Genomic DNA, 22,500 nt, shown 5'->3' on the forward strand with positions numbered 1-22,500 from the left:
GAGCGAGGATTGTCGGTGTCTCACTGTGCACCTGATCATCTTCTCTGTGTTGACCTGCTTTCTTTTGCTCGAACAAAAAGTTATCAATCGTACTGCTTCTCGGCTCTAAAATCATCAACTAGCATTCTAATCTTTAGGGATGAGGCAGCTCTGACAGTTTAAAAATTATTTTCAACCAGCCAAAGTGGCTAGTGGGGGTGTCCATCTGACCAGCCACAGCGGAAATCTACCCACAATTGGCTTACTTATGGGTGTTAATGTCAAGCCCTGTATATATATATATATATATATATATATATATATATATATATATATATATATATATATATATATATATATATATATATATATATATATATATATAAACTTTTTTTTACAATTTTACAAAAAAGTCTATTGAAACGGATCCATCCATGACAAGCATTAGCATTTTCTCACTGAATTCTCTGCACTGCCACTAGAGGTGCTATTGCATAATTTAGTATTCAAATATGTCCTTCTATTAGGGGTGTAACGAATCACGGTTGATTTGTGTTCCGTACAAATCATAACCCACAGTTCGGAACGCACGTGACCCGTGGATTAAAAACTTTATTGAACCTGTAATGCCTAGTTCAGACTGCGTGATTTTAGCCCCGATTTCGGCTCGCCGACAGGTTTTGAGAAATCGCCGACAAATGGCTGAAATCACAGGCAAATCGGTGCTCGTGCACGTGAGTGACAATCACACAGTATGAACTTTCAAAGAGGCGATTTGAGAGAATCGCCAATGAGTCGCCGATGCCTCTGAGATATTTGGCGTGCTAAATATCTGGAGCTGTCGGCGATTCAAATCCTGCCGTGTGAATTGAGTTTTGATTGAAAATAACATCAGCGATCGCCTACAGCCAATGAGAGAGCAGCATTCACTTGTGTGTGCGTGTGTGTATACCTGCTGCAGGATAGCGGGAGGCTGAGGGAGAAGTTAAAAGTGCTCTTTTTCGGTTTATTTGGGCCCACGAAATGGAGGGAAAACTAGTGGAGGTTTGACAGGACTCAGGAGCAACCGTGTCTGTTTGACGTTTCATACAGAAAGAAATTAGTTTATTATCAACGTTGAGGAGAAATGGCTAATTCCCTTTAAACCCAGGTGAGCAAACATGTACATGTTCTACCACATTAAAGGCTTCTTTCTCATTATGTAGTTAATAACAAAAGATATACTTCGTGTTTTTGGCTGTGAGACGTAGTTTAGACGAAGTTGTCGGCGATTCTTCCTAAAGTAAAGTCATGTAATGTGAAAGTCCCTGTCGCCGATCCATCTTGCAGTGTAAACAAAACAGCGACGAAACGCTAGCCCAGATAGTCATGCAGTGTGAAAACATCTGTAACACGACTACTTTGAAAATCATGCAGTCTGAACTCGGCATTAGTTAATCCAACATTTATAACAATTGCAAAGAGATCGCCTACCGCATCATTCAATTCACACGTATGAAAGCACAGAATGACAGAATAAATGCTTTCTTAAGCTATTAATTAAAGGTGTTTTCTGTATGAATTAAAATCACCTTTTAATGGAACTTGACGCAGGTAAAAGATGTAGCTATTACTTTTATATATATGTATATTAGCTATTATTGTAACCAGTGGGTGGCGACAAACAACCTTCAAAAGTAGGTCACGGAATAAGTTTTCAGAAATGATCCATCAATAATGAAACATGAAGTTTTATGTGAATTGTTGAATCATTAATTGCAAATAAATATCTGTTGTACAAGATGTTAGATTTCTATATTTAGCATTTTTAGCAACAGAAGCAAAGATCGTTTTTCGTATAGAATATTTTCTTTTTTTTTCAGCTGGTTCTTCTTCAATTTTTATTTTAATTATAATTCTGTAAATTTCTGTTTGTTAAAACTGATGGTTTTTGCAGTAATATGTTTGCATATGGAAACCAAATGAGATTTGTCATCTCCTTTTTTTTCTGATCAGAAAAATGGCCCGTCCAATACTCAAAAACCATAGTGTGAAGTAAACCGTGAGATTTGTGATCCATTACACCACTACCTTCTATGGTCAGTTTTCGCTTTCAGGTCGACTACTTTGAATGGAATCTGGCTATCAAGTTAGTTCAAGTCACCTTGTTTATAGTTAGCTTTCAGAATAATAACAAAATCTGGTTTAATGACGCAGACATTTGGAGACATTATGAGTAATGAGGTCAGTGAAAGCCAGGAACACGAGCATGTACAACAGCACAGCGTGCCTGCAAAGCTATACTTAACCTGGAATCATTTCTTTGACAGCAGAAATACAGCAGCTGAACGTGTCCACCTGCGCAGACGCTTCAACAACAAACCCCAAACAGGAGCTCGCTATAGCTCAAGCAATAAAATCAATCAGGGAGAGACGCCTATTACTCAACACTGATGAATAGAGCAGCTCACTGTGACCGCGGTATATGTACACAACCATACGTCAACACACACATCCCTGCAGACGGCCAGACGCAAGAACGGGTTACCAAGACACAAACTCAACGAAAACATCACAGGATTCGAGACATAGGACAGTGCGGGATTAAAGAAACAGTTCAGCGAATTCTCATTCTGCCTTCGTTTTCTCTCTTTCATGTGCGTGCGGCTTTTTTTCTTTCTTCTGTGAAACACAAAAGGACGTTTTCATGTGTTATTATAATGAAAGGAGACTGAAGCTTTTAAGTTGTTCAAAAGAATGAAGAGCAAACTCTAATTAAAGTCAGCATTCACTAGCAGTCGCTGTTATGACTCAATTAAGACTGGGTTAGACCAGTTCATTCAGATCAGTTGATTCAATGAACCAATTCAACTCAGTAGAACAGGTGCATTCGACTTCATGCAGCGATGCGCAGACTGATCGGAATCTGTCTTAAAGCGGTGCATGCTGGTCAGAAATTTTGTCCAGATTGCAGACGCCACGTGACTGTCACATGTGCAACAGCACTCTGAGATCAGACGATTGATTCAGCCGGTGCAGCATCTGAAGAGCAACTGCACGAGCTGCGATGACGACACTGATATTACACGATTGTAGGCTGGGGCGCTATCCAAACTTTGATATCGTTAAACCTCCTCCCTATTTTACCTCGGTAAACTGTATTACTGTGCATAATTAAAAAAATTATGATGTAAGGCTCAGACAGCGTCACCAAACTGCTGGCTTGTGCCTCAATCGTTCAGAAACTGAAAACCGTATATGCAACCTTTAGTTTGCAGTCACCTGTTTGTTGCACAATTTACAAATTGTCTTGTTCGTATTAGACATCTGCACGGGGGGTTGTTCGCGAACAGAAGAGCAAAACCAAAAACCACCCAGGTAGATGATACAGACAGCCTATAACAAGCTGTCTGTAAACACACACACACACACACACACACAGCACCAAGCCAGCGACGCACAGCATCACGCTGACTCTTACCTCACCTCTCTCTTTCTCCTCCACACTGTCCCGTGATGACAATCACGCATACGCATTTTTAGGCATTAAATAAATAATATTTAATATTTAATACTTGTCTCATATATAAGTGCATTGTTTTTAAGATGGTATAACGGTGTTTAAACTGATACCGTTGCTATTTTTAGATCCTGCAGTATACCATATTACTGAATTACCACCCAAGCCTACACGATTGGCCGAGTTCACCACATGACAACAGCCAGGTGTGTTTCGAGTTTATTATTGGACAATCTCCATCTCACAAATTTCCAAACAAACAATTCACTTTTCATATCATAGCTATCTTGTATGCATCATGCTTACAAAAAGACTGCAAATATTTTACTGCAGTATCATCCTTTGTTGAATAATTTGATTATAAAGGCTTTATTGTTTGCATCGGTTCATTTTGACCGTTTTTATAGACTATTTACAGCAATCATGAACGATTTAAATTTTATATTTTAGTGAATAACCTAAATATTAACTCAAATAAGTCTTACAGACTTAATGATAATAATAAAAAGTACTTATTAATAAAATAATTATCATCATTGATTCAGTCACCCTAAAAGGTTTCTTAACAAATTAAGTTCAAGAACTATTTTACTGAATAATTATACAATTATTTATATGATTGAAGTGTAGCTCACTTATTTTGGGAATGTCCGTTTGTTCAATCTTCTTGGATTAAAGTGCTTTTTTTAATGCCTAAAATAAATCATTTTTAAAATAATCTTATTTATAGTTTAAGACTTAATCAAAACACCTTGTTTTGGGGTTTACATTAATATATATCGGAAAGTTTTATATCTATAAATGTAAATAAATGTAAATACCTTTTTAGCATATTCAAACAAGAAGTATTAGCCTAAAGAGAGATGTTTAAACTCCTAAAATTTGTGCTTATTGATTTGCATTTAATAGGCCTATTTTTTTTTTTGCTTGTTTGTTTGTTTGTTTATATCACCCTCTCGTTTCCCCTTAATTCTTTCATGCATTTGTTATATATTTAATTTATAATTAAATATGTAAAGTTTTAAAATGAACTACAGTTTGGAGAGGCTGTGTTCTGTTTTATTTGTACTGTAAATATTTTGTTGTTATAAATGAAAAATTTAAATAAATAAAGGATGATGACGCCATGTGATCGGTCATCATGACTGCTGCAACTTTGAGCCCCGAATCGTCCGGCTTGTCGAATCCGTTTTCAACTCCGCCTCCGCCTGCGCTTGGCTAATCTCATTAATCACTGGCTGCAGCCATGATTCAAGTCGAACGCACCTTATAATTTACTCCAGAATCGCACACTGCTAAATCTGATTCTACAAAACATACAACAATAATGCACCATAAAAAAATCTGTATATTATCTTCGTACTAAGTGATTCACAAGTGTTTTTGTTTTTTCCGGTTGCCTTATTGCATTATGGGATGTTGATCTATGCTCTGTCGTCTTTTGATGTTATAAATTCAACTCAACAGTTTAATTATCAGTGACTTTTATTGACATTTAAGTTGTTTGAAATATTAATGAATAACATATAGAGAAATAAGTCTAGAGGGTGGCATGATGGCTAAGTGGTTAGCACTGTCGCCTGACAGAAAGAAGGTCACTGGTTTGAGCCTCGTCATTTAGCATTTCTGTGTGGAGTTTGCATGTTCTCCCTGTGTTTGCATGGGTTTCCTCTGGGTACTCCCCCACAGTCCAAACACATGGCCTATAAGTAAATTAGAACTAACCGCCCTGTGCAAAAAACTAAGGATTATTTAAAGCAATTTCACCTTCAATTTGATTCGCCATGAATGCATCTATGCATTTCAGTTGACTTAACTAAAAGAATTAAGGTAGCAAAAAGGGATGTAATCAGCAGAGAACAAAACAGAAGATAAAGAAGACAAACAAGTGGATGAATGGATGACTGGATGGATGATCTATGCATTTCACTGTTTACAATATTTGCTTCAGCTAATAATCAGACATGCCAAACCTAATACGAAGAGGGATTTTTTAATAAACAGACAAATAAAATACTGCTTTGCACTCTGGAGCCTCAAAATGTTGAGACGACAAGTAAGTATTTGAACTACAACACTAGTCAACAGGCCGTATTTTGTGCTTAATATGGTTGTGTTCATAGATCACTGTGTTTTTTATGAGCTGCCGTGTGTACGAGCTGCAAAACGAACTCAGTGCACTCCGTTACAAAACATTTGAAGTCAAGCTCGGCTATTTAAAATATCTGATTGATGAACTTTAGGGCGGGAGGGTGTTTGGGGTGTGCAATATTTATTGTCTCTACAACTGCTGTTTTTATGATGTGTGACATTGTTTTAACAATGCAGTTCAATTTCCAAATAAACAAAAACAGGTCTCGAGAGTCCAAAAGCACTGACTGTGATGAATGCTAGAAAGACTATAATTCAAGTTCTGACAGCAAAAAAAAGGAAAAAAGTTTAATGACAAAAAAGTCATAATAACAAATGTTTTTGTTACTTTAATGTAACTGTTTTACCCATTTTTTTTAGAAAGTTAAACAAAGTTTAACTATTCATTTTCAATATGCAAGTTTTTTTACATCTAAATTAAGCTGGATGTAAGTTTTCAGCTCTTCTTAATCATAAAATACCATAATACTGTATGTTTGCAGATATTTAAGATACATACTGAGTGAATATATGAATATGTGCATTCTGTGCCTGTCTTTGTTCAGGTCTCTATAACCAGCCTGCTGCCAGTTTACCCAATTATATTTCAGCACTTTTGGTTGAAATGTGTCACCAATCTGGCAATCTGCATGTGCGTCGAGTCGTCGTTGAAGGGATTAACTTAGAAAATAAAGGTAAGGGATGTAATCAGCAGAGAACAAAGAAGATGGATGGATGGATGGATGGATGGATGGATGGAAAAACAGACTGACAGACAAATGGATAGATGGATGGATGGATGGATGGATGGATGGATGGATGGATGGATGGAATGATAAACAGACGGATGGATGGAAAAACAGACAGACAAAAGGATGGATGGATGGATGGATGGATGGATGGATGGATGGAAAAACAGATGGAAGGATGGAAAAACAGACAGACAGACAAAAGGATGGATGGATAAACAGACGAATGGATGGTTGGATGGAAAAACAGACTGACAGACAAATGGATGGATGGATGGATGGATGGATGGATGGATGGATGGATGGAAAAACAGATGGTTGGATGGAAAAACAGACTGACAGACAAATGGATGGATGGATGGATGGATGGATGGATGATGGAATGAAAAACAGACGGATGGATGGAAAAACAGACAGACAAAAGGATGGATGGATGGATGGATGGATGGATGGATGGAAAAACAAACGGAAGGATGGAAAAACAGACAGACAGACAGACAAAATGATGGATGGATAGATGGACGGATGGATGGATGGAAAAGCAGACAAACAGATAGATCAATGGATGGAAAAGCGGACAGACTGACTAATGGATGGATGGATGGATGGATGGATGGAAAAGCAGACAAACAGATAGATCAATGGATGGAAAAGCGGACAGACTGACTAATGGATGGATGGATGGATGGATGGATGGATGGATGGATGGAAAAGCAGACAAACTGATGGATGGATGGATGGATGGAAAAGCGGACAGACTGACTAATGGATGGATGGATGGATGGATGGATGGACAGACAAACCGATAGATAGATGGGTGGGCAGATGGATGGATGGATGGATTGATGGATGGATAGATGGATGGATGGAAAAGCAGACAAACAGATGGATGGATGGAATGGCAAGCGGACAGACTGACTAATGGATGGATGGATGGATGGATGGATGGATGGATGGATGGATAGACAGACAAACCGATAGATAGATGGGTGGGCAGATGGATGGATGGATGGATGAATGGATGGATGGATGGATGAATGGAAAAGCAGACAAACAGATGGATGGATGGATGGAAAAGCGGACAGACTGACTAATGGATGGATGGATGGATGGATAGACAGACAAACCGATAGATAGATGGGTGGGCAGATGGATGGATGGATGGATGGATGGATGGATGGATGGATGGATGGATGGATGGAAAAACAGACAAACAGACGGACGAATGAATGGAAAAGCGGACAGACAGACAAACAAACAGATGGATGGATGGAAAAACAAACAGACAGACAGACAGATAAACGGATGAGTGGGTGGGTGAAAACTTCAAAGTAAACAATTCACTTTTTTGTCATAGTGTAGGTTAGTTTAGGTTTGTTTTATTCCTCTTTCTGTTTGTCATATTGGACATAATTTGTACATTTTCTAAAGTAAACGAGTGTTGCTTACCAACACAAATAATGCAACAATGTTAATATGTGGTTGCTATGGTTTTCTCAGCGTTTGTTGGATCACTTTGGTTGCTAGGATGGTTGTTTACTGTCTCTGGTGGAGAAAGACACAATGCACTGCAGGCAAATAATTGAAAACTTGTGAAAATGAAGTCAGCCTTTGGATTTCTCCTGTTTCTCAACTCAATCCTTCAGAGCTCTTCTCTCTGTTTCTCCTCTGCGTTTGCATAATGCAGACCCCCTCTCATAAACATCACAAACACAGCCTCTCCCGCTCGCTCCTTCATCTCTTATTTTGGGGGAATCACGTGTTTGGTCTGGTTGGTGTTTACTGTGCGTCTGCAATGAAACATGTTTGTTGGTTTTAGCTGTTAGCCTGATCACACTTTCTCAAGGGACTGAATTGATTCGATAAAGACTGAGCGATGGTTGCGTTTATCCAATTCACAAAATTGATTCGCATTCACACATGCACAAACACGAGTCGCGTTTCATTCATCTTCAGACTAACACATAAGACTGAATGGAGAGTTTACAAACACTCCGACACTTTGGAAGAGCTTAAGTGCTTTAACTGAACTGCAGAAAGACACGTCAGATAAAAAAAACGCAGACAGAGTGAAAAGAAAGAAGGACAAACTTCAGAGGGAAGAGTGTGAGGATGGGTTTAGGAGCGACGCCCCACATCTAAATACATAATGAGCCTTAATGGCCGCCGTTTCACCATGTAACCAACAGCAACCACTGCTGTGAGGAAAAAATCTCCAGCCTTTCGCCTCTCAAATGTGTGTGTGTGTGTGTGAGAGGATTTCAGGAAAACAACACATTCAACAGAAAAATCTTCCATTAAGCGTCACAGCTTCTCTTAGAATTGCTTTCATCTTCTATTTGCGATGCTCGTCCCCTGTTCATTAGTACATTCGATGTGTTTGTGCTCTTTATGAATAATCCTGAAGCTCATTCCAGCATTAAGAAGCGCAGACGGACTCTCAGAGAGTGTTTGTGGCTATTCAGCACTGCCATCTAGAGCTCTGCTAATAAAACTACACGGCAAACACTCTCTGACCTCTGAAAAACAGAAGTTTAGTGGTCAAATATTGCACTAAATGAAGTTTATCAGAACAGTTCACGCAAAAAAGATCGTTTACACACCTTCAAACTCTTTATGAGTTTCTTTGTTCTGCTGTTTTTGTTTTGTTCCATTCAAAAAAGAAGATATTTTGAAGAATGTTAGAAACTGGTAACCATTGACTTCTATAGAAGAAAAAAACACATGCTATAGAAGTCAATGGTTACAGGTTTTCAACATTTCTCAAAACAAGTTTTTGTGTTCAACAGAAATAAGTAATACAAACAGGTTTTTAAAAAGCAATGATGACAGAATTGTCCATTTTTGGGTGAACTATCCCTTTAAGAGAAAAATATACTATGAACACTGCGCTGAAAATATAATATAATACAAAAATAAAGTTACTTGAATTATTCCAATATTGTAAGCACTTAAATTTATCTTACGATAGGATCAGTTTATTTTGGATATTTTTAAAAGTTTGCATTTGTTAATCTTTTACATACAAAACCTGTCCAGGTCATAACAACACGTAAAGAAATTATATTTTGTCCAGAGAAACTGAAATCAGTGTTGTTGTTGTTCATAAAAAGTGTTTCAAGACAATCCTATTTTCACCCATACCATAAACCATATTTTCTTACCATGTTTTCATTTTATAAATAGTCATTATCATTCATTCATTTACTTTTCGGCTTAGTCCCTTTATTAATCAGGGGTTGCCACGGCGGAATGAACCGCCAGCTTATCCAGCATATGCTTTAAGCAGCGAATGCACTTCCAGCCACAGTCAAACACTGGGAAACACCAATACACACTCATTCACACACACACTCATACACTACAGCCAATTTAGCTTATTCAATTCACCTATAGAGCATGGGTTTAGAATGTGGGGGAAACCGGAACACCTGGAGGAAACCCACGCCAACACGGGGAGAACATGCAAACTCCACACAGAAACGCCAACTGACAAACCTGGAGCTCAAACCAGCAACCTTCTTGCTGTGATGCAATTGTGCTACCCACTGCGTCACTGTGACGCCAATGGTCATTATGTTAAACTTTATATTTACATTATGTACTCTGAAAAATAATGAAGAGACCACTTCAAATGTATCATTGGTTCTTTAAACTTGGTATTAATAAGCATTGATTTTGAGGCAAATGTTCATATAATATTGAATTTTATTAATTATTATCATTTATTTGCTAACACAATAAAAAGACAGATAATCAACAGACAACAGGTTAATATAAAATATTACACGTTTTCAGGCTTTAAATACTGAGGGAATATATGCTAACTTTGTTGTGATTTCTTATTTTGTTTTCAGACTTGTAAATCACAAAGGTATTGGTTGTTCTGTTATATGCACTCATTGGCCACTATATTAGGTACACCTGTCCAACTGCTTGGTAACGCAAATTTCTAATCAGCCGATCACATGGCAGCAAGTCAATGCATTTAGGCATGTAGACATGGTCAAGGCAATCTGCTGCAGTTCAAAGCGAGCATCAGAATCAGGAAGAAAGGGAATTTAAATGACTTTGAACGTGGCATGGTTGTTGGTGCCAGATGAGCTGGTCTGAGTATTTCAAAAACTACTGATCTACTTGGATTTTCACGCACAACCATCTCTAGGGTTTACGAAGAATGGTCTGAAAAAAGAGAAATTATCCAGTGAGCGGCAGTTCTGTGGGCGCAAATGCCTTGTTGATGCCAGAGGTCTGAGGAGAATGGCCAGACAGTAACAGTAACTCAAAAATAACCACTCATTAAAACCAAGGTATGCAGAACACCTCCAACCTTGAGGCGGATGGGCTACAGCAGCAGCAAAATCTGCAGTACCTTGTTGAATCTTTCCAGTACCTTGTTGAATCTAATCCACAAAGGATTAAGGCAGTTCTGAAGGCAAAAGTTGGTCCAATGCGATACTAGTAAGGTGTACCTAATAAAGTGGCCGGTGAGTGTATATACTATTACTGTAATTAAAATTAAATAAAGTAAACAATGCATTACAATTGGTTTTCCATAAGAATGAGAATCTTCCTGCTTTTGATCTAGAAAGCTCTTAATATACATCCTTTGTTATACATAATTCAAATGCATTCTGTCTACTTCATCATGTAATGATTTACATTATATCCGGAGAAAGCATTCATTGCTAGTAGCGAAAACTTGTCAGACAAACTATAATAATGATTACAATTCCAATATAATCCAATATAATCCCCATGCAAAGACAGAGCAGCAGCAGCAAAGACTCTATTCATGAGCTCTATAAAGAAACTAATTCAGCCGAGCGCATCATTGTGCATTAAATAAAACATCTGATTAATATATGACAAATACCTGGCATGAATATCCATCATGAATAATTCAAGCATCCGTCCTGATGGAGCCGCCGCTGTGTCGTTTATCTTCACACAGATCAGCCACAAGTTCACTACAAGTCCACACAATCATCCACAAGCAGCAGGCCATTCAAACAGGACGCTAATGCACCGCAAAAAGCTTCTGCCAGCCATTTTCTCCCACAAAAAAAAAACTCCAATTTAAGCTGCTAGTTTCTGGCAGACGGCCAAAGCACTGTTTATTTGTATAAATACTGTAACCACTGAGCTGTCTCATAATAAAGCGCTCTGCAAACCTGGAATGATTTCTGAATGTGTCAGCGTTTTGAAAATTATTAAACGTACAATATACCAAAACACACACACACACACAAATACACACAAACAAAATAATCTGCTTACTGTACCATGACACTCCTACACTGGAAATGAAAGAATCAGGAGGAAAACTGCTTATGAAACACACATATACAGTTGAAAGCTAAATTATTAGCACTGCAGTGATTTTTTTGTCCACATATTTCACAAGTAGGCCTGCCACAATAACCAATATAAGGACTTCTCCACAACACATGGACATGACTTCAATCATTTTTGGTGATGTGATATATATCCAGGGGTTCTGCAGGTTACATTAAGTCAAATTTAGGACTTTTTAAGACCCTTATAAGAACATTAAGAATGAGATTTTAGACTTGTAAGGGGCTAAACACTAAGGACTTTTGGTAATGACCCGGTTGGACCAATGGAACTGGAATAAACTAATGTAGTTATTTCTTTACAACATATTTGAATGTGTTAAAACAAGAAAACTCTACTTGTGTAGACCTTTTTTCAACAATGTTTATGAGAATGAGCACCTCCGAGTCTGAGGCCATGGTGCTCCACTGGAAAAAGGTGGTTTGCCTTCTCCAGGTTGGAGGAAAGTCCTTTCCCCGAATGAAGGAGTTTTAGTATCTTGGGGTTTTGTTCACGAGTGAGGGAGGGATGGAGCGTGAGATTGACAGTTGGATTTGGTGCAGCGGCAGCAGTAATGTGGTCGCCGGTCTGTTGTGGTAAAGAAGGAGCTGAGCTGAAAGGCAAAGCTCTTGATTTACCGGTCAATCTACCTTCCTGCTCAAACCTATGGTCATGAGCTTTGGGTGATGACCGAAAGAACAAGATCTCGGATACAAGCGGCCGAAATGAGTGTCCTTCGCAGGGGGGCAGCGTGCACCCTTATAAACCGGGTGAGGAGTTCTGACACCCAGGAGGAGCTCCGAGTAGAGCTGCTGCGCCTCCACATCCAGAGAAGTCAGCTTTTTAGCTTATTTTAACCAGTGGTTTGAACAAGCTAGATTAACCTGTGTACGGTTAGTCTAAAATAGCGATTTTTGCACTCTAAATATATTTTAGAATTTAATGTATTCCTAAATTGCAAAGCTAAACTACTCCAGTCTTCAGAGTCGCACGATCCTTCAGAAATCATTCCAGCATGACGATTTGCAGTTCAGTTACTACACTGTAAAAATGCTGAGCTCCACACAATCGATTTGTGCTTTGACAACATTAAGTTAGCGTATTAGTTTTTAAAAATGTAAGTGAATTGAACATAAAACAATGGAGTTGTCCCCAAAAAACTCAAAAATTGTGTTGTTTTAGCTCATTTTCAAATAAACAAGCAGCCAAAAATATTATTTTTGAGCATAAAATTTGTTGAAAATAGCTATTTTTGCACTATGAATACATTTTAAAACAGAATTTATTCCTATATTGCAAAGCTAAACTACTCCAGTTTTCAGAATCACACGATCCTTCAAAAATCATTCTAGCATGACGATTTGATGCTCCGTTATTACACAGTAAAAATGCTGAGCTCCACACAATCGATGTCTTGGGACAACATTAAGTAATGCCTAGTTCAGACTGCGTGATTTTAGCCCCGATTTCGGCTCGCCGACAGGTTTTGAGAAATCGCCGACAAATGGCTGAAATCACAGGCAAATCGCTGCTCGTGCACGTGAGTGACAATCACACAGTATGAACTTTCAAAGAGGCGATCTGAGAGAATCGCCAATGAGTCGCCGATGCCTCTGAGATATTTGGCGTGCTGAATATCTGGAGCTGTCGGCGATGCAAATCCTGCCGTGTGAATTGAGTTTTGATTGAAAATAACATCAGCGATCGCCTACAGCCAATGAGAGAGCAGCTTTCACTTGTGTGTGTGTGTGTATATCTGCTGCAGGATAGCGGGAGGCTGGGGGGAGAAGTTAAAAGCGCTCTTTTTCGGTTTATTTGGACCCACAAAATGAAGGGAAAACTAGTGGAGGTTTGACAGGACTCAGGAGCAACCGTGTCTGTTTGACGTTTCATACAGAAAGACATTAGTTTATTATCAACGTTGAGGAGAAATGGCTAATTCCCTTTAAACCCAGGTGAGCAAACATGTACATGTTCTACCCCATTAAAGGCTTTTTCTCATTATGTAGTTAATAACAAAAGATAGGCTATACTACGTGTTTTTGGCTGTGAGACGTAGTTTGGACGAAGTTGTCGGCGATTCTCCCTATAGTAAAGTCATTCAATGTGAATGTGTATGTCGCCGAACCATCTTGCAGTGTAAACAAAGCAGCGACGAAACGCTAGCCCAGATAGTCATGCAGTGTGAAAACATCTGTAACACGACTAGTTGGAAAATCATGCAGTCTGAACTCGGCATTAGCGTATTGGTTTTTACAAATTTAAGTGAATTGAACATAATTAAGTTGCCGCCAAAAAAACGTAAGATTTGTGTTGTTTTTAGCTCACTTTAACTTTTAAGTAGTTTGAACAAACATCATTTTGAAGTGCATTATCAAATTCACACACACAAAACAAACATTTCAATAGTTTCTTTAACGTTCCCTGCTCTTAGCTATGATTTTGTTATCATACATAGCTCATACATCACTACTTTCTACAAAGACTTTGATGGTCTTTAGTTAGTCTACTGACAGGCTGCATTCAATATATGTTAAAGAATCCCCTAAACAAGACTATAGTCGCACATCAAGCCTGTCAAACAACATTAAAATAAAGCCGTTCAGACACAAACACAGACGTCTTACCCCTAAACAGAGTCGACTCATCATTTCCAGAGAAGAGCCCATTCTGACAGCGACACACACTCTCACACACACGCAGTTGGGTTTGTTTTGTAAAGTGTCTGTGAATGTCAGGTTGCATTCGAGCACCTGAGCCTCTATTACACGACGCAGGCAGGTAATGAGGGCTCCACTTTCATGCTATTCTACACACCGCATTAAATATTAATACAACCCCCCCCCCAATGTGCATGCAGGACCGCTTTGAAGAAACATTTAATTTGAAGGAATACTTGACATTCGTGTTCTTATTTATTTGAGATATGTTGTTTGTTGATTGCTTTTAGGAAAGGAATTTATTGGGTTCACCAAGGCTGAAAGAAATAGAATAAAAAAGTCATCTTATGTATTAAAACAAGTAATTGTATATATATTTATACAATTATCATATATATATATATATACAATGTTGATCCTGTGATTTTTAACATCTCATCCGTAAAACAGCCCTCACTGAGCAGCATAGATATATACACTAGATATCGCATACAGACACTGAGCATGCATCAATAGCGGCGCCACATTTGTACAGTGCTCCCAGGACAAATGTCATTCAACCGCACTGGTCAAAACTAAAGCCAATGTGAAGATGTTGGACTTTAGCATTGTTTACGGGTGTAGTAACGAGCAAACAAAAAAACTAAGCACAGAGGCAGAACATTTGATAAGTAAGTTTTCATTTTGTATGTTTTTATATGTTATGAACGATTGTGGTAAACAAGTGTCGATGATAATACAGTCACTTACAGCACTGATCATATGGAGAATAGCACCAACTCGCACTAAATTCCAGGCTTATGCTAGTTTTGTTGAATAAAATCAGCAAACTATGTAAATGAAATATGATAAGACGCTGCGGTGCAAGAAACTTGTATTATTGTCGGCTAACTGAACGAGTCGTTTATAACGGAGATTCATTCACAAACGAATCGCTCCCTTCGTTAGAATGAGGCCCCGTTTACACTTATACGTTTTAGTTTGAAATTGCATAAGTTTTGCTATGGTTATGCCATCCGTACACACTACGCCACAGTTTTCGAGCGCCGAAAATGAGAGGCCGTAGAGCTGCACAATTAATCGTTAAAAGATTGCGATCTCGATTCGACCCCCTGGACGATCTTAATCCAGCATTTCTACGATTCTGTCAATTGTATTTTCAAGTTCAGGAGAGAAGAAAAGGCGGCTGCACGAGTCTTTTCAATGTTTCATGATGCTCAGTGACATTGAGATCTCCAAATGATGTTGAATGAGTCACATACTGTATTTATAAGGTATAATTCACCTAAAATGTCATTTTTGTCTTCATATAATGATGTTTTCGCGGCTGGGAAATCCCACGTGATGTGAGCTGCTGACCGTGAGCTGTTATCACAGAGAGGGCGCGCACTACTTAATGATGGACGCGCACGCGTCTACTTTAGTGAACAGAACCTGCATATGCTGTGAGTAACAGGTAATAGAGTTGTAAATAATATTTAATTTGTGGCACAGAGTAATCGTTAGGGAGCCGCGCTGAAGTATAAACAAACACTTAGCAGTCAAAATGAAACCGAAAGTGTGCACTTCATTTAAATAATCATATCGCAGTTTAGAGTTATGATTACGACAAGCATTTGATATGTTTTTTCTTTCAAAGCGAACCCACAGTTGTGCATGAAAATAAATGTTTACAATGTCAGTATAACTACTCTAGCCTATATATTGTTAAATATATTGTCTGATAATGGCAAATGTCTGATTTTACCAGTGAATAAATGTCTAATATGACAGATTGCAAGCCTATATCTCAAACATAATAATTCAACATCAGAATTATTATAAGTAGAATAGAATTATTTATAAAAACCAGTACACATAATATTATTATCGATGTTTTGCCATATGTTTGTTTTTACCATACCTTTATTTTACATATACACAATCGTGAGAAAATTGTGATCTTTATTTTAAGCAAAAAAAAATCGCGGTTCTCATTTTAGCCAGAATCGTGCAGCTCTAAGAGGCCGTTTTCATTTTAAAACGCTGCTGCTCCGTCTCAGTGTGGATGGGGGAAAACGGAGACATCTGAAAACAGAGGCAGGGCTGCAGTCTGATTGGGGCTTTTTCCTTAATATTAAGTAGTCTACACACAGTCCAGTCCTGCATCCTCTCCTTGTAAGTTCAGACTTCGCAAGTTCGCAAGATGAGGAAAACAAACTCCTGAGGACACGAGTAAATCTTCAAAGGGAATAGTGTGCTTTATAACCTTAATAACGTCACTCTGGCTACGTTGTTTCACTTTATTAACAATAAAATGAAAACATGACATAAGAAACTGCTATTTTCATGTTGATATTAGCAACATAACAAACAGCAGAAATGTTGAGGCGTCGGGTAGCTGCATATTTATACGAGTGTCGTCTTCACTGTATGTGCATTTATGATCAAACGGAGCCTATAACATTACTGCCTCCCTTCATTCTCATTGAAAATACAATACATGCCCTCTCTTTTGCTGAATATCAGTCTTAATAATCAATAATGGCCATTATAAAAGTAGAACATACAATAAGTTTATATATTATAGGAAATAAAGGCAAACAATCAGTCAATATACAGAAAGTATGTGGTTACACTAATTATTACCTTCTCTTTGCGCTAGAACAAGTAATAAATTCAAAAGACCAAAGTCAGAGAATATGTCATTAGATAGAGACAACAAGATTAATTAAAAATAATTTTAAATGATAATTTTCGTAATTTAAAAAAATGTGCATACTGACCACCCACTGTCATATTGCCAGTGTTAGCCGCAGATATCAAATACAGTAAACTGGTAAACTGACCAAATGCTCATTATGGATGGACTGTTGCCACCCATAAAAGTACAAATGAAATCAAAACTAACCATATTGGTTTGCTTAGCTCACAATGCTAGTTTTGGAGTGAACAATTCACATGTGATTGTCACAGTGCATGCGATTAAGAAAAAAAATAGTTTGTCCTTGTACTACTAGGTAGAGCTGCGCAATTAATTATTAATTAAAAAAGATCACGATCTCGATTCAACCCAAACACAACTGAACCAGCTAATCAAGTTCTTACTAAATATACTAGAAACTTCCTTGCAGGTGTGTTGAAGCAAGTTGGAGCTAAACAGGTCATTTTTAAGAGCTGTTGCAGAATTGTTGCCACGGCTTACAGAACATTGAGCTGAAGCTTGACTACAAAATTAAAATCGCAAATTAAATTGCTCGCATTAGAACAAAAAAACAAAGCCCACTGTTTTCTCATTTAATATTGTGTTTCTCTGGGACAAAGATGCCCAAACTAGGGCCCGTGGGCCACAGTTGGCCCATGGTAACCCCTGATTTGGCCCGCCAACCAATCAGATGGGGACAAATGATGGGGAAGGTTGTGGCGAATCCCTCAAACAGAGATCGTCATTTCTAATTTAACATAACCTTATGTTTTAATTGCTGACCTACAAAAAAAGCAAAACTGAAATTAATTGTTTCAATTAAATATTGTGAATTAATCCGGTTTTTTAAAGGGTCATAAACTAACACAAATTTTTTAGATGTTGACATATATGTGCTAAAAACACTATTAGGACTTTTATTTCATAATTGAGTTCTCCATTGTGTTATAAATGAAATTGTTTAGGGTTTTATTGCAAGTACATTGTAAAATGTAAAAACTATATATAAATATTAACACGATTAAAGTTTTTCTTTCTTTATATTTTTAAATATTATTAAATTAGGAAGTTACCATGGCAACTACAGTAACATACAGTTTGGTATGTTTAGCTTCACCCCACCACCCTCAATCAAGTTTGGTTTTTAGTCCTTCATAAGACAAATTTTGGGCACCCCTGCTCTAGGAACAATACATAAAAATAGCAGTCGCGGCTTCCAGTTCACGCAAACTTTAATCGAAGTCGCTTTAAGGCAAGTCATTTCACTCGGCAGTCATCTATGAAACCCCACACAAGCATTCTGCTTGAATGGGAAAACATCAAATTCTCCAAAAGCTTACCATTGCATATACAATTAAACAACTAATGAATCACACAAAATCTGCAGAAACTCATTTCAGGTTCGAGGAGAATCCTCAGTCTATGCCATTTGCTGATTGCCTCTTATACTAAAAGGCGGGGCTTCATTCACCATATTTAGGTTGTGCTTTACAACTTACAACTTGTACTTACAAACTTCCTCTTGAGTTTAGCTTTGGGATCAGCTGAGCTCCTGTCCTCTGTCTGGATGCTCTGGAACTCTGAATCCACTAGATGATCGTCCGCTGAGATGCTCTTCCTCAGATACGCCGCTCGCCGTCTGAAATGTGAGAACGGTGACTGAGAGCGAGGACGCAGGTCAACGGCACCTGGAGCCATGTCTGCCTCGCTCTCATCCTCCAGCCTCCACATCTCACCTGAGGACAGACACACACACACCGTTCATCACACTTCTGACACATTTCATCTCATTCTCTGGTTCTCTGCAAAAGCCTTCCTACCACAGTTCAGGAGGCCGACACACTCCGTCAGTTTACATCCAGATTAAAAGGATAGTTCACCCAAAATTGAACATTCTCTTATCATTTGCTCAGCCTCCATTTGTTCAAAACCTATTTGAGTTTCTTTCTTCTGTTTGAACGAAAATGAAAAAATCTTTCTACCACAGTTCAGGAGGTTCCTCAGTTTACAATCAGATTAAAGGGATAGTGCCACCTAAATTGGATCATGTTAAGATTTCTACATTTTTTCATACCAGAAGAAAAGAATAAGCAAATGTTGCCATATATGTTTTGAGAAAATCATTATTATATACACAACCTGACAAAAGTCTTGTTATCTATCCAAGATTTAGGAACAACAAATAATATCCTTACTTCTAGTTCAGGGGTTTTCAAAGTGTGAGGCGCCCCTCCCCTGGGGGGCGCCAGAGCATGTCAGGGGAGGCGCGGGAAAAAATATTATATAATAAAAATACAATTATTAAGTTTAATTATATGTATTTCTTATAATATTTAAACGTTTTAATTAAACAAAGCTAAAAAAAAATAATACGTCAAAAATAAGAAAACCTTTTTTACCCAGAAGGCCATAGCTGTGAATTCGCTTCTGTTTGGCAAGCCCGCCAATACAGGTATATGCCTGCTAATACAATGGATCGGTTTCTGAGACCCCCCGATTCAAAGCCTTCAAGTTCAGGGCTTAAACCCAAAAGACGACGATATGATGATCAGTATTTGAGTTTAGGATTTACGTGGACAGGACCAGCTGATGAACCACGACCTTTATGTGTAGTTTGACAAGATATTTTGGCTAATGACAGCATGAGACCCGCTAAACTTCCACTGTTTTGACTGGGATGGACAGTTCTTGGATCTGTTCTATTCATATTGAACCATCATCCTAGTTTTAAAAACGTTATATTAAAATACTTATTACTCTGTAAATAATAAATAATTGCACTTTCATCCAAATGATGCTAAAAGTGAGTTAACAGTCTGACATCTGTCTGTGTCTATATATTTATATATATATATATATATATATATATATATATATATATATATATATATATATATATATATATATATATGTGTGTGTGTGTGTGTGTGTGTGTGTGTGTGTGTGTGTGTGTGTGTGTGTTCGTGTGTGTGTTCGTGTGTGTGTGTGAGTGTGTTTGGGAAGAGGGGGGCGCCAATGGATAAGTTGTGTCAAAAGGGAGGCCCACTGTCTTAGACTTTGAAAAACCCTGTTCTAGTTGATCAATTGGTATCGAAAGTGTCTTATTTGAAAGGCAAAGGCCTCTAGATGACGCTTATTTGACCACAATAAAACATGATCATGCCTTGATTATTAATGATTTCATTAGGACAGTAAGGTCTGACTCTGCTTAGACTAAAGTCTCATCACTGAACAGAAATAATGTCCAGTATAGAATATAAAGTCCTGCTGCAGTGGAGACAGAATGAATATTGTGTCTGACTCCATCATGAGCTTGGAGGACTGCATCCATACATCTCTGCACTGACTCAAATCACTGATTAATAAAGTCATCTGGAATGGCAAAGAAAGCGTACCTGCAGGACTCAGGAACTGCCTTCTTCATCTTACCCCAGACATGCTCAATAACGTTCATATATGGTTAATGGGCTGGCCAAACCTGGAGCAACTTGACCCTCTTTGCTTTCAGGAGCTTTGATGTGGAGGCTGAAGTATGAGAAGGAGCGCTATCCTGCTGGAGAATTTGCCCTCTCCTGTGGTTTGTAATGTAATGGGCAGCACAAATGTCTTGATACCTCAGGCTGTTGATGTTGCCATAGACTCTGCAGATCTCTCGCACGCCCCCATACTGAATGTATCCCTAAACCATGATTTTTACTTCACCAAACTTGACTGATTTCTGTGAGAATCTTGGCTCCATGCGGGTTCCAGTAGGTCTTCTGCAGTATTAGTGATGATTGGGATGCAGATCAACAGATGATCCATCAGAAAAATCCACCTTCTGACACTTTTCCAAATGATCAACTAGAAGTCAAGTTATTATTTGTTGCTCTTACAACTGAGATCAACGACAAGACTTTTGTCAGGTAGTGCAGGTCCTCAAAGTCGTTTTAGTCAAGTCTATCATTTCATATTAGCAAAAGTGTTTCTACTACTACAGACACACTCTGTCAGTTTACAGCCGGCAGCTAGCTCTCTGCAACTCTCTGAAGCTAAGCAGGGCTGCGCCCGGTCAGTATCTGGATGGGAGACCACATGGGAAAGCTAGGTTGCTGCTGGATATAAAGTTAGTGAGGCCAGCAGGGGGCACCCAACATGCGGTATCTGTGGATCCTAATGCCCCAGTATAATGACAGGGACTCTATACTGCTCAATCAGCGCCATCTTTTGGATGAGACATTAAACCAAGATCCAGTTTAAAAATCCCAAGATATCCTTTAAAAACAAGAGTAGGGGTTTCACTCTGGCCTCTTGTCCATCATGGCCTACTAACAATCCCTATATCATAATTTCTCTTCATCACTCTGTCTCCTCTCCACCAATCAGCTGGTGTATGTTCTGGTGCAATATGACTGCTTCATGTCATCCAGGTGGATGCTGTACTGGTGGTGGATGAGGAAATTTCCCCCTATGTGTAAAGCGCTTTGAGTGCCAAGAAAAGTGCTTTATAAATGTAAGGAACCATTATCAATATTATTATTATTATTATTATTATTATTATTATTATTATTATTATTATTATTATTACATCCAGATTAAAAAGATGGTTCGTCCAAAATTGAAAATTGAATTTAAGTTTATATGCATTGATCATAATGTGAATAAACACGATTTCAGCACACATTGTAATGATGGTAAACCATTCTCTCCATGATTTTGAGATAAAAAAAACAAGATTTTTAAGTATTTTCACAGCAAAACCCAAGAATTTAAGCAAATATTGGCATATACATTTGAGAAAACTATAACATAAGCAATAAAAGTCAAGTTATTATTATTCATTCATTCATTTTCTTTTCAGCTTAATCCCTTTATTAATCCGGGGTCGCCACAGCGGAATGAACCGCCAACTTATCCAGCATGTTTTTACGCACTGGATGCCCTACCAGCTGCAACCCATCTGTGGGAAACATTCACACACACTCATTCACACTTAAACACTACGGACAATTTAGCCTACCCAATTCACCTGTACCGCATGTCTTCGGACTGTGGGGGAAACCGGAGCACCCGGAGGAAACCCACGCGATCGCAGTGAGAACATGCAAACTCCACACAGAAACGCCAACTGAGCCAGCCAAGGCTTGAACCAGCGACCTTCTAGCTGTGAGGCGACAGCACTACCTACTGCCCCACTGCATCGCCAGTTCTTATAATTATTATATTTTTATTATATATTAATAATATTATATTTTATATAATATATGTTTTTTTCTTTTTTTTATTATTATATTTTTGCAAATTTGTAAATCCATGTAAATTTCTGACATGTTTTTGCACTAAAAACGTTTAAAGTTCGTTGACTAACTTGAATTTCCTTCTTCTGTTTGAATAAAAAAAGACTTTCGGCCACATCAGAGAAAATGTTTCTGTGGGAAAAATAATCATATTTGATGCATAATCAATTATTAATCAATTTCAACA

General features: G+C 38.1%; 1 protein-coding gene across 2 annotated transcripts in view; it reads right to left on the minus strand.

The window, feature by feature from the left end:
* ankfn1b (ankyrin repeat and fibronectin type III domain containing 1b) overlaps window positions 1-22,500 on the minus strand; it is a 160,549-nt gene that overhangs the window by 106,043 nt on the left and 32,006 nt on the right. For both annotated transcript variants that reach the window (XM_087309988.1, XM_087309987.1), the window contains one exon: window positions 18,550-18,773. In XM_087309988.1, the coding sequence (XP_087166114.1) occupies window positions 18,550-18,773 (224 nt within the window). The remainder of the gene's footprint in view (window positions 1-18,549; window positions 18,774-22,500) is intronic.

Source organism: Danio rerio, chromosome 24 (assembly GCF_052040795.2).
Source record: "Danio rerio strain M-AB ecotype USA chromosome 24, GRCz13ab, whole genome shotgun sequence".
In the NCBI taxonomy this organism is placed as follows: domain Eukaryota; kingdom Metazoa; phylum Chordata; class Actinopteri; order Cypriniformes; family Danionidae; genus Danio; species Danio rerio.